The following is a 14,264-nucleotide window of genomic DNA, read 5'->3' on the forward strand; positions in this document are numbered from 1 at the left end:
TGCGTTTTTTTAAAACCTGAGTTTCTTGAACTACATCTGCTGGTGAATTTTGCTTGTAGCATCAAATAATCTCAAATAAGGATATCAGCAAAAATACCATCATGAGAACACAAAGAGTTGGAGGACTAAGACTTCTAGATAGAGTTCTACTCATGGTTCTTGCTTTGTCATGTTTCTCAGCTGAGGGTGAGTACAGAGTACAAGTATATCAAGTTTCAGTTGTTGATCTAAGATCTATGTTGCACAAAATCAACTTGTAAAGCAATTATAGCAACAAGAATTTTAAAAAGATTTGAATGATCAATTAGCTATTTTATTAACCCTCCCTTGAATCTCCCTCAAATTTTCTTTTCTGTGTAATTATAAACCAAATTCGTAAGATTTGATGCTTTTGTTTGTCATTCAGATGGCCACGTCTTCCAGAATATAGTAGACTGTGAGTACAGCAGAGAGGACTTGTCAGACATGGTCTACCTAGTGAAGTTGGTCTTCAACCAGAAACTTTTGTGCGACTATGACTCTCGAAGGGGGAAGTATGTGGGATATGATGAATTTGGGATCAGAAATGCTGAGAAATTTAACAACCAGAGCTATAAACTGGCTGCTCGCAAAGCTGAGCTGGAGACAGTGTGCAAAGCCAATGCAAGATACTATGTCAATACCACAACTAGAGAGGGTAAGTGAATTAATTATGTTCAAAACATGCTTTTCTTAAAAACAAACAAATGTGCAATAACACATAGTGCTGTCATCACTTCTCATCTTATTTGTCGATTTGTAGTTTTTTTTTTTGGATATGCAAACATTCATTTTAATATATGAAAAAGTCAACTTGAGTAAATACAAAATACAGCTTTTCGTGATGCTTTCATCCACCAATGCTTGATTACAGTTGAATCTAAACATTACTTAGATAGAACCTTTCCAGTAATGTGAAGTAGGCTAAGAGGTCTCAATAAGCACACGAGAAAAACATAATCAGAGAAGAAAAACGTAACATTCTGGAAATTATAAAGCCTTTTTTTAAGGCACTGAGATTTCAGTCAACCACAGTAAGAGCTATTATAGCCAGGGAGAAAACTCCATATTTAATGCAACAGTGGTGAATTCCTCCACTGCAATGACTTATCCAGGATGCCACAAAAGAACCTGGAGTAATACTTTAGGAACTGCCTCTGATAAGTTCAGCAATTATGATTCCATTAGAAAGAGACTGGGCAAAAATGGTAGCCAAAAGATCACTGCAAGGTGAAATCCACTGCTAATCAAGAATAACATGAGGCTTGTCTCATATTTGCCCAAAAACACCTTGATGATCATCTGGCGTAAAGCTAACATGGCATTCAAGAATCACATAAGCAGTCATGCATGGTTTTGGTGGTGTGATGGTGTGGGGATGCTTTGCTGCATTGTGGGGTTTGTAGTGCAATGGTATGGGGAAGTGGTGGACAGTAAATGTAATTCATTTCTGTGCTTAAGTAGTTTATTTGTGTATCTTTACTGAAGGTTTTCCATTTTGGCCAACTTTTTATTTTCACCCCACCACATTTCAAAGTCAAATATCTGACTTTTTACTCTGGTACATTATGCAAAATCTGTCGTTCCTTTTGGGTTTTGTGTGTATAAATACATAACATGTCAAAACAAAAGAAGCGCAAAGCAAGAACACCAATCAGGGCACAGCGGTCACTTTGTTTAGAGCTGGTTTTGACCTGCTGGTCATACCGACCCAGTGCAGCACACGGTTCAATGTCAGCACAGCAGCGTAAAATTTTGGGAGTCTGTTCATCATAAATGATGAACTAACCTAACTCTGTGTAAATAGACTACAGCATAGAAATATGTACACGTATGCAGCTGATGCCGTGTGTTTTTTCTGTATTTATACAAACACTTTCATTTTATAGTAAATTTATTTTTGCTGGTTTATGTTTATGAACAGAAACATACAGATGCAATGCAGTAAAGAAAACTCATTGGTGATCCTGAGTTTAAAGCCAGTTTTTATTAAACTTAAACTTGAAACTAAATTGCAAATAAATTTTAAACTGAAACTTTGCTTGTTTGTAAAAAGTGATATCAGAGCCATTCGGTTCTACCTAATGGAAACTGTTTGCCTTCAATGTTTTGTGCTTATGATCATTTTAATAGACTTCTGCGTCAAACTAATTAATGACATTCTATTAAAAGATTGGTTTATCAAGAGTGACACAAGTATTTCCACCAAAAATGAGTTGATAAAGCAAGAGTCTTGTTACAAATATGGTTATAGGACATTAAAGTCATAATTAATCTTTTAGAACTTTCACTTTCGATACTTCAGTACATTTGAGTGATATTTCACCTTGGGTAGCTCTACTTTAACTCAAGTACATGATTTTTGTACTTCGTCCACTACTGGTATGGGGATGCTTTGCTATTTAGAGGCTTTCATGTGATGCTTTGCTTCTTCAAGGCCTGGGTGAAATCCTGTACGTTACTGTGGGAAACTCAATGTTGACTAATAGTCTATCAGAAGTGTTAGCATAGTCAGCCTGGCTTGAAGGCATATGTCCACCTTGACTTTCTGCTGGGCTTCCACTATTGCAGCATAAAAATACACATTGAGGCATGTGGAAAACATTGTTTTATGAAGTGGAGTAGGTGTCCAGCTGTTTATCTGCCATTCAGAGCTATTAATTTCTTTTGAATTTATATTATTCTCTTCTGCTGGTTTTATGTAGATCAGCAAATAGCTTAAAAAATAGACATAATATAGGTATTATTGACTAAAATATTGTATTAACAAAATACAATAAAAGAGTAAAAATATGCCATGTAGGGACCACATTTCCAAACCGGAAATAAAAAATAATAGAATATACAGAGAAATTGATACAAGACTTGGTAGACCATCAAAAATTTCACCATCATAAGTTTTTGATATACAAAATCAAGCTCCATTTCCTATGGGTCTAAAAGAGTCATATTGAGGAATGAAAAAGAACAAATGAAACAAAGAGTCCAAACCTTAACATAATGGAATGTGTTTGGGCTTGCATGGATTGTGTGGAACAGAAAATGCAACCACTTCTAAGACTGAACTCTGGTGGGGTTGAAAAAGAAATCCAACTGAAAAACTGTCTTCTGAAAAGAAAGGAAGTTGTTATTAAAGCAAGAGGTGGGCACACATGATACTAAATATAATTAGAAATTATAGTTACTCATAGAGTTAAATATGTTTTGTGCTTTTTGCCGTTGCTGAAAAATACTAACTTGTGCTTAATTCAATTCAATTCAATTCAACTTTATTGTCATTATACAGTACAGCGTAGTACAGTATAACGAAACACTATCGGGCTACTTTTCCAGTGCAGTAATAAAAGATGCATAGTAAACAGTGCAAAGACAAAAGACAGTAAATGACAGACAAAATGTGCATGGTCAATAGGTACAGGTGTCGAACGTAGACAAGATGTGCTTAGGCAAGTGTTATAGGTGTATTGGACGCATATACTATAGATGTATAGACAGTTAGTGCATAGTCAGATATTCAAGTGTATCAGGTATATAGACAGAAATGTGCTGGTGAAGTGCAGTACAGTAAATGCAGAAGTACTATTGGTAAAAAAAAAAAAAAAAAAAAAAAAAAGATGTATATTTCTATGTTTGTATATAAAGTGTACAGTGCAGGTAAAGAGTAGCAGCATAATCTTCAGGTAACATCTTAAATAAACAGTAACAGTATAAATATATAAATATACTAGAAACAAGGCAAGCCAGAGATGAAGTGCACTGCATACAGTCCTCTGAGCTGGTGGAGCTCAGTGTGTAGTGTGCTGGGTTGTCAGGCTGATCAGTAAAAGACTGTAGTGTTGTTGCTCAGGTCGATGCTGCCGGTGTGATCAGTTTGAAAGCTCAGGGATAGAAACTGTTCTTGAACCTGGTGGTTCTGGCTCTGATGCTCGGATGTGTACCTCTTTCCGGGTGGCAGAGGATGGAATAAGGGGTGGCTGGGATGTATGGGAATGTGGCTTTCCTCTCACATCGGTCATCATATATATCCTCTATGGGTGGGAGGACAGCTGCGGTGATGTGTTGAGCAGTTTTGACCATCCTCTGCAGGGCCTTCCGTTCAGCAGTAGTGGCGCTGCCGTACCAGATGGTGATGCAGCTGGTCAAGATGCTCTCCACTGTGGCTCGGTAGAAGTTGCAGAGGAACTGTTGTGGCAGGTTGACTTTTTTAACCTTCTGAGGAAGTGAAGACGTTGTTGGCTTTTCCTGATGATGTGGGATGTGTTGAGTGACAAGGTGAGATCCTTGGATATGTAGAGATCAAGAAACTTGAAGCTGTTCACCCTTTCCACCATCACCCCCTCGATGCTCAGTGGTGCATGCTCTCTACTACCGCTCCTGAAGTCAACAATCAGTTCTTTGGTTTTGCTGACGTTGAGGGAGAGGTTGTTGGTGGCACACCACTCTGTGAGGAGCTTGACTTCCTCTCTGTACGGTCCTCCATCATTGTTGGTGATATTGCCTATGACTGTGGTCTCATCCGTAAATTTTATGAAAGTATTGGATGAAAGCTGTGTTTTGGAGTGATGTAGGTGTACAGTGTGTAGAGTATTGGTGAGAGGACACAGCCTTGTGGACAGCCTGTGCTGAGTGTGAGGGAGGGGGAGGTGTGTTCACCCATCCTAACACACTGGGGTGTGCAGGTGAGGAAGTCCATAATCCAGCTGCACAGGGTGTGACTTATTCCAAGTGTGTTGAGCTTGGAGACGAGTCTGGAGGGGATGATGGTGTTAAAGGCGGAGCTGAAGTCGATGAACAGCATTCTAACATAGGTGTTAGTTCCTTCCAGGTGGTTGAGTGCAATGTGCATTGCCAGAGAGACTGCGGCCTCAGTAGATCTGTTTGCCCGGTAGGCAAACTGGTGGGAGTCCAGGGTGCTGAGAAGACTCCTCTTTAAGTGAGTGAGGATCAGACTATGGGTGTGAGAGCAATGGGGCGGTAGTCATTCATGCTTGAGATGGTGGTTTTCTTTGGGATAGGGATGATGGTTGTGGCTTTGAAGCAGGCAGGAACAACAGACTGTGCCAGGGAGATGTTGAAAATGTCTGTGAAGGTGGCAGCCCGCTGATTGGCACATGCTTTCCTGCCATCAGGGCCTGCTGCTTTCCGAGTAGAGACCCGTGACAGTGTTCTCCTCACCTCTTCAGTAGTCAGTGTGAGTGGTGCAGGTGGGGGCTCCTCTGTGGAGAGGGGCAGGGTTAGCACGTTTAGACTGAGCAGTGGTCTCAAAGCGTGCATAAAAGTTATTCAGTTCAGTAGGGAGGGAGGCATCTGTGGTTAATGGAGCACTGACTTTGTTCTTGTGGTCCGCAATTGCTTGGATCCCTTGCCACATCCGTCGAGGGTCCGAGTTAGTGTTGAAGTGGGCTGCAATTTGTGTGCCGTACTTGTGCTTTGCAGCCCTGATGCCAGCCTTAAATGGCTGTTTTGACTGTAAACTGAATAAATGAAGTGTGGTCTTTGACTTTTGCACAGTAGCTGTGTAATGACATGCACAACTGGCGCATGTTCATGATCTTATTACTGTATCTGACTTAAGTGGAAACAATATTGTTCTCAGGACAGGGCAGTACTTAAGCCATTAAGCCATATAAAAAATTGGTTTCTAGCACACACTGAACTTACTCAGCAATATTGGCTTTCATGACAGGTGCAGTCTTATAACACTGTATTGGAGAGCTCCCTGTAAATGCTCTGTAGATATTTATCTTTCATTTGACTTTCAGTTAACAAAACTTTTTCTAAGCTTAATCCTGGGCCTAACCCTAAACCTAACCTCAACCTAAGACTTAAACGTAATGCTTGTCCTAATTCTCACCATAGTCCTTTTCACCGGATAGTTTGTTAATAATGTGAACATGTATATAACCCTGTTGGGATGCTTTGTAAAATGTAAATAAAAACAGAATGCAATGATATGCAAATCATTGAAATTATATATTAATTTGAAAATAGTACAAAGACAACATATCAAATGTTTTAGAAAAATATATGGCCATTTTAAATTTGATGCCAGCAACAAGTTTAAAAAGTTGAGATGGGGGCATGTTTACCACTGTGTTGCATCACCCATTTTTTTAACAGCACTCTTTAAAAGTTTGGGAACTGAGACCATTTGCTGTAGTGTTGAAAGTGAAATGCTTTCACACCTTGCTTGATATAGGATCAACTGCTCAGCCGTTTGTGGTCTCCTTTGTCGTATTTTTTGTTTTATAATGGGCCTTCCCTGAAAAAGCCATCATCGTAGCATATGTTGCTCCAAAACCTGTAAACACTGATCAATATTAATGGTGCCTGCAGAGGTGTGCAAGTCACCCATTCCATGTGCGCTAATGCAACCTCATACCATCACAGATGCTGGCTTTTGAACTGTGCACCATTAACAAACTAGATGGCCACTTTCCTGTGTGGCATCCATAATTTCCAAAAAGACTGACCACAGGAAAACATTTTCACCTCACCTCAATCCATCTTAAATGAGCTCAGGCCCAGAGAAGGCAGTAGCATTTTAACTTGCATTTGTGGATGCAGCGACAAAATGTGCTCACAAACAATGGTTTTCAAGTGTTCCTTGTCTGTGCATTGATTTCCATTACAGAATTTTACTGCAGTGAGATTTTTCTGGATTCTCTGAATCTTTTATGCACCATAAATGATAAAATCCCCAAAATCTCTTTACTATTTTATGTTGAGAAATCTGCCCATGCAGTCTTTTACAGAGTGGTCAACCTTTCCCTGTTTTTACTTCTGAAACATTCAGCCTCTCTGGGATGAGCCATGTTACTGACCTGTTGTCAATTAACCTAATTAGTTGTGAGAGGGCCTTCCGCCCGATGACTGCTGGGATAGGCTCCAGCACCCAGCAACCAACCCCCCTCCCCCCCCCACCCCCCCACCCAGCGACCCTGACGGAGAAGCGGCTTGGAAAATGGATGGATGAATGGAGTTGTGAGAGGTTCCACCACATGTTTTCTAGCATTATACAACTTCACCACTCTTTTGTTGCCCTGTGAAACGTGATGCTGGAATCAAATTTAAAATGAGCATTTCAAAAAACAAAAAAAACTGTAATATTTCTACCATTTTAAAATAAATGTAGGGTTTAAATGAATCATTGCATTCTGTTTTTATTTACATTTTGCAGAGCATCCCACCTTTTTGGAAATGGGGTTGTAGATAATATATTGTGAGCTCAAATGAGCCACTTTATATCCGATCGTATAATAAGGGGTTAAACTGGAACTGGACACACCAGAGTGAAGCAGTATTTTTTATGTGAAATCCCATCCTCTGGGTTTGCAAGTACATATTAAGGCTTTCCTGTTTGATGATGTTTTCACTTCCTAAATAAATTTGTTAATTATGCCTCAACATTTAAGTAACTACATTATTTGCCATTATTTGGCAAATTGTTTGCACAGCCAGATGCACCCAGCGATCAGATTACATTTTTACAAGGTTATTCAAGCAGTGTTTTAAACTATATGTTAATATTTTTTGTCCTATTATGAACGATTTGTGAGTATGACTGCTTGGATCTGCGATGTTTTTTATTAAAGGTTCACATTTTAAGAATTTAAGAATTCATATTTAATTGCTGATGTAGGTTTAGATGTAGTTGCACACGTTTATAGTCGTCACAAATCAAGAAGGCCTAAGGCCTGACTATTGATCAGGTCAGCTTCATATATGGAATGAGTTAATTAATTATGTTCCAAATCAAAATCACCAGTGCTGAGCTATCAATCAGAGTACTTTTTCAAAATAAACACTGTAATATGTTGGATTTCTCATCATAATATTGGATCTTACTCTGCAATTTAAATTCTTCACTTTTAATGTATTTTTTCTTGTCACAGTGCCACCTGTGGTTACAGTGAGCTTCAATGAGAAGTCTTACTATGGTCAGCTGACCGTGTTGGAATGCCATATGTATGATTTCTACCCAAAAGACATTGCTGTCACCTGGCTGAAGGATGAGACAGTGGTCAATGAGGGCATATTCCAGTCTGAGACAATGGCCAATGGCGACTGGACATACCAGTTCCATTCATACTTGGAGCTTGTACTTCAACAGGGGGAGAAAGTGAGCTGTCAAGTGGAACATAGTAGTTTCAAGAAGCCCCTGGTTGTTTTATTGGGTGAGTTCTGTCAGGGAACTAGGGTTCATGTTATTTAGGTTCAGCCATTTTATGTGACATAAATGTAAATGTGCCATTTGAAAAAAATCCTTCCCACAAACTGAAAAAAACAGCGATGTGATGACTATGATTGCTGAATATCAGGTATTACGAAAGTTCAAGACTGTCTGATATGAAATTTAATATGGCCTAGAATATTTGTGAGGTCCACTTTGCAGAAAAGTGACCGGCATCATACAGTGAATAAACAAACTGTGAGTGTCTCCTTTGGGATTTTTTCTTGCCTATCCATAATTATGATGTTTTCCCATTCAATTCTTCCTATATCCATCCTTCCATAAAAAAGCTACTACCACTGTTGGTTAAATGGATTTGATTCCAGTTACTCTGTTTAATTTTATTTTGTTGATTAATTACTTGTTTACCCATTTATTTTGAAACCTTGACATACCAAGTCATTTGTCTACGGGACGTTTTGGGATGCAAACTTTTCTGCATAGTAGACTACCTCATTATCAGTCACTGATTCCACCCTGAATCTTATTAAACTCTTTCAAAACTATGCAGATTTAGACCTCAGTGTCCAGATGCTAGTTACGGCCACAAAGTTTACTATCCACCTTACTAGTCAACTTTCTTGTCTTTGCCAATAAACTGTACTATTAGCTTTACTGTCCACTGTATTGTCTTTGGCTTCTACTTTATGGCAAATACAACATTCACAGGATATACACTGTATGGACAAAAGTATTGGGACACACCTCTTAATCAGTGAATTCAGGTGTCCCAAAGGCACAAGCATATAAAATCAAGCACCTAACCATACAGTCTGCCTTTGCAAACATTTGTGAAAGAATGGGTCATTCTAAAGAGTTCACTGAATTAGACTGTGGTACTGTAATAGGATGCCACCTTTGCTCTGCTGACTCAATAACTGTAGAATTCCTCCCCTGGCATTAACATCAGCACAAAGACTGTGCATCAGGAGTTTAATATCATGGGATTTCTTGGCCGAGCATCTGCATGCAAGCCTTACATCACAGACACAGTGCCGAGGGTCGAATGGAGTGGTGTAAAGCATGCAACGACTCTGGAGTCTGGAGCCGTGGAACCTTATTCTGTGGACTGATGAATCACGCTTCTCTATCTGGCAGTCTGATGCACCAGGCTCTGGTTTGGAAAATGCCAGGAGAATGTTACCTGCCTGACTGCATTGCACCAAGTGGAAATTTTGGTGGGGGGTTTTCCAGGGGTTGGTATAGGCCCCTTAATTCCGGTGAAGGGAATGCTTCAGCATGCCAAGACATTTGAGACAATTAAATGCTTCCAACTTCGTGAGAACAGTTTGGGGAAGGCCCTTTTCTGTTCCTATACCTCTGTCTCAGTGCACAAAGCAAGGTCCTTAAAGACATGGATGGGTGAGTTTGGTGTTGAAGAACTTCACTGGCCTGCACTGAGCCCAGACCTCAACCTCATTAAGCACATTTGGGATGAACTTAAACAGAGATTACGAGCCAGGCCCTCCCATCCAACATTGGTGTCCTCCCAAATGCTGTTTTAGATGAATGGACAAAAATTCCTATGGACACAGTCCAAAATCTCGTAGAAAGGCTTCCCACAAGAGTGGAAGCTGTTATAGCTGCTAAGATGGACCAACTTCATATTAATGCCTATGGATTTAGAATGGGATGTCATTAAGTCTCCTGTACTGTAATGTGTAGGTGTCCCAACACATTTATCCATTTGAAATTACAAACATGTAAAATATAAAAAAAGCATATAAATAAGCATATAAGCCTTTTAAAAATAATACTTATGCAAAAAAGCATTACCTTACAAATTCCTACTCAAAATCTGAGTGGCACTTTGTACGGTCAGATGCAAAGGTTTGAACACCTCTGGTCAATTAAATGTTTTGTTGATTTTCTAAGATAAAATAAGTTACAACATCTTTTACAGAGAACAACCCTGAATGTGGCATGTTCTGTAAATTTTAGTACATAATTGATTTGAATTCTGTTAAGTTAATCACAACGGCTATTGTGCCATAATTTTTGCACAGTCCACATTTGCCTTTGCAATATATTAAATAGAGCAATTTAATAGTAATAATTGTGCATTAGAATGTGCAGGTGTGTGTCCTCTGTAGAAGAGGGATGCTCAGAAACTCAACAAGACATGTAATTTAACCAAGGGCACCCAAACTTTCTCATAGAACTTGCATATGTTTAATTTAGTAAATACACAAAGTAAAGGTCATAAAGGTATGAGAGACTTTCTCTAGTTAGACTTCCATTGACACAGAAATATCACATTCAGTACTTTCTCTCTCTTTTTCAGACTCCTCGTCTCTTGATAACAGAATCTATAAGTTAGCAGTGGGTATCACTTCTTTGATTCTTGGTCTTATTGTGACAGTTGCTGGTGCTTTTTACTATCGCTGGAGAACGCACAGAGGTGAGATTATGTTGGTACTCCCATTGTTTTCATTGTTTTACATAGACAATACTAGACAATATGGATTAAGGACATATGAAAAGAATGAACCTTTTTTCAGGTTTTCCAGGTTGTGCTGTGGTTCCTTTGCACTGACACTGCCTCCATGTTGGACATTTATGTTGGGGCAGAGCACCTTGCCTTCTACGTCTTTTTGGTCTGGTGTATGTCATTAGGTTAATTCCAGTGCTGCTTTATGATTTCACGCTGTCATACGGCTTAACATCTGTCAGGTGCTAATTACTTTTAGAAACTGCACTGCTTGTCAAAATGAATGTGACCTTGGCTACAAGATGATGATGTAAAAGACAAACTGTTCACTGCAGCTGTTGAAGTGCTTCATACAAAATTTAATAGAGCTATTAATTAGAAATCAACCGTAACTTGTCAATGGTGTGACATGTACTAAACAATCTCCTCCTTTCTTATAATTATATGTCTATGAATGAATTTGGGCACTGGAGAGGATACACTTTTTAATGCAGAGCTTGCTTTATATTTGATAGATGTTCAGACAGGTTATATTTGTTGCCTTCTCATACTCAATTCATTTAGTGTTCAATAAACAGCGTCTATATCCAGTCTTATTTTATACCTACATCCACACTGTCTCAATACTGTCACAACGTGAATTAAAGAATGAAAAATCAAATATTTTCACTTTTATTTCTAGAAAAATGTCAAAGAAGATATAGCCTATGCTGTAAAAATGATTTGTTAGTTCAGTCTAAAAATTCTTTGGGGTAATGAGCCATTTAGTTTTTAATTCAACTCAAAAAAAATCATTTGAATAAAACAATAAAAAGCTAAAAAAGTTCCGTTTTTACAGTAAACACTGTAAACTTAAATGAGCAAAACAAAAAAATGAGAAATTTAGGTCAGGAGTGTGTACAGCTCTTATTTTGGTTACACTAAACTTACATTATTAAAAAGGGCAACAGAAATATTTTGAATCACTGAAGTGTTCATTTCCATCATTCACTGTAAGTTACAGTAATTGAAACCAATAAATGTCATCACAATAAAAAGTAATTCCACTGGTTTTGTTCACCTGATTAGACAATTGTTTACCTTTATTGAAGCAATGTCTTAACATGACACGAACACGGTAAAAAAATAACTAATACATGTCATTTCCTTAACACGCTTATTACCACTATCATTTGTAGATGTATAGCGTCTGTTACATTCCCACACAGATGTATGTAGAGAAGAAATGACATGGCCTGTGATGGGAGAGGGAAGGGAAGGACACAAGGACACAGTAGTTGAGATTTCAGTCTTCAGTGCTTTTTTCTTTACTTTTCTTCCCACTTGCAAAAAGTGTATGATTGATGAATAATGTTTACATCAAAAGAGCAAAAACTGTGATGCAATGAGCCAAACTTAGAATGAGTTAGAAGGCAAGAGTCGACTAACCACTGGCTATGAAATAACATTGACTAGAAGGACCCAACCAACCGCTAACGTAGACGGAGAACGGTGCCAAAGGAATGAAATAAATAAACCAGTCTAATCTGCCAGGCCATGTCTGCTCCCGCCAGAATACAGCAAGTGGCACGTGGCCCTCACCTGATGTGTCTCAACAATCAAACAACTACTGTGCGTATATAGGCGCGCCCAACTTGCCTGTCCACCCATCGCGCTTGGGAGAGAAAACTAAAGAGGGAGCACAGGAGACTACTGGCTACATATTCATAGCTAAAGCAGACAGCAGCGACTGAGGCACAGGACAGCGCAGCCAAGCATCAGTGACGTCCTCATTGGTCCATCGCACACCTGTACAGTGATCTGGGTGGGGAAAGAGAGACATTTACATTCACAGCACTTAGCAGACTTACAAAATGTGCTTTGTCTTCCTAGAGAAAGAATATTTGCTAGTTACGAATAGGCAAGAGAAAAGCTAGTCCTGAGCTCAGATACTGGCAGGAGCGAAAGCGCGTGTTGATACCGAGAGAGAAAGGAGCAGAATTAAACACAGAGCAGTGCAATGCATTTCAATAAGCGCCGTGCATTACAATAAACACTTAACTCAGTGCGTCACTCCAGATGTGCAAATGCAGTTCATTTCTACTTAAGAGACGCGTGGTGGCGTTTACCAAAACGCGAGGACGGCGAGTTACGTTAGTTAACGCCACCACGCGTCTCATACGCAGAAATGACCTGAATTTACAGATCCCCTTTATTTTACAGATGCCTTTTGCCCATATCTGCATGCACGTGCGGTACATTTACATAGCCCTGCTATGTCACAGGTGTGCATATACACCACTTCCCGCTGCGAGATGTACTCAGGGCTTGACGCAGGACACTCGCACAGCCGAACAACTCTTTGCATACTGACGCAGTTGGTTGCCAGACATTTTCGCCATCTGGTGGACGTTCTGCTATTTGCAACTTATCCCAATAGAGTCTGGCTGCAGACATGCACTCTCAGCCAGATGCACTCTCAGCCCCAGTGACGTCACGTGCACAGGCACTCTCAGCCAGATGCACTCTCAGCCCCAGTGACGTCACGTGCACAGGCACTCTCAGCCAGATGCACTCTCAGCCCCAGTGACGTCACGTGCACAGGCACTCTCAGCCAGATGCACTCTCAGCCCCAGTGACGTCACGTGCACATGCACTCTCAGCCACAATAGGCGTTTTTCACGCTCGAGTTCCGGGCGAGGTTGTGTGTGAACCTATTTCCGGTTTCCGCGCCGCTGCGCTACGAATTCGGCTGTTTTTTATTTCTCATCATCTCTGGCTGAACTCCCTGCTTCAGGCAGGACGATGTGGTCAGAACTGTGGAAGAGCCGTCCAGCACCAAGCTCGATAAGGGTTAGAAGTTCTTTTTTGAGCAGTTTATTTTTGATTATGAAGGTAAATCGTTAGCTGGTTCCCAGTGTTGTAGTTAGCTAACGTTACCTTACTTACTGTCTCAGACAGGAGGAGCGATGTTACCCCCCCCACCCCACCCCCCCATGAAAACACAACACACATGACTGTTCAACTGCAGCACAAAGCTAAACGAAAACGAATAAACGCGTATTATTAAAATGGGAGCAGACTACAGTGGTTGTTTTTAAAAGTGTAGGGGTATATTTTAATAACAGCATTTCACACACAATGTAAGTAATGGTTGCCTCATACACACAGATGAGCTGTGGCGACGTGCCGTTTTGGCGCCCACGGCGTTGTCCTGTGGTGTAATTCCTAAGAAAGTTATGGACCTTGTCTGATAACTTTCTAGGAGGTCGTGACGACGTTGACGAGACAGCAGAAGTAATCCGTACTACGCCGACAGCCTCCTAGAACCCATAATAAGTTCAGATTTAATCAATATTACGGGTTTTGATAACCGGCTCTGATCGTCTTCAGCCTGGCGTTCATGAGTTTCAGCGGCAGCCGTTTCGTGTTTTTCATGTCTGAACGCCGGAAGGTTTTATTTTGAAAGTTTCCATGTTTCATTACCTTATTATCACTATGGCAACGCTAATATACATTCAGCGTGACTCTTGTTGCCCAGCAGTTCGTGCTTCGCTGTTTCTCCTCATGAAACTGACGAAACCACTGTCATGGCAGAGCAGC

General features: G+C 40.1%; 1 protein-coding gene and 1 long non-coding RNA gene across 2 annotated transcripts; one reads left to right on the forward strand and one right to left on the reverse strand.

Moving 5' to 3' along the window:
• The first annotated feature begins 112 nt into the window (after positions 1-112).
• On the forward strand, positions 113-11,271 carry LOC108433714 (SLA class II histocompatibility antigen, DQ haplotype D beta chain-like). Its single transcript, XM_017708451.2, has 5 exons — positions 113-186; positions 407-676; positions 7,914-8,195; positions 10,536-10,652; positions 10,753-11,271. Exons 1-5 carry the CDS (start codon positions 153-155, stop codon positions 10,785-10,787), a joined length of 738 nt encoding a protein of 245 aa, XP_017563940.1. The 5' UTR covers positions 113-152; the 3' UTR covers positions 10,788-11,271.
• A 688-nt stretch (positions 11,272-11,959) lies between these two features.
• Positions 11,960-14,253, reverse strand: LOC119263474. The gene is made up of 2 exons (XR_005130293.1): positions 14,148-14,253; positions 11,960-12,482 (listed from the first exon to the last, which is right to left on the reverse strand). It is a non-coding gene; the product is annotated as an uncharacterized LOC119263474 (long non-coding RNA).
• Positions 14,254-14,264: the final 11 nt, after the last annotated feature.

This window comes from Pygocentrus nattereri, chromosome 1 (assembly GCF_015220715.1).
Source record: "Pygocentrus nattereri isolate fPygNat1 chromosome 1, fPygNat1.pri, whole genome shotgun sequence".
NCBI lineage: Eukaryota > Metazoa > Chordata > Actinopteri > Characiformes > Serrasalmidae > Pygocentrus > Pygocentrus nattereri.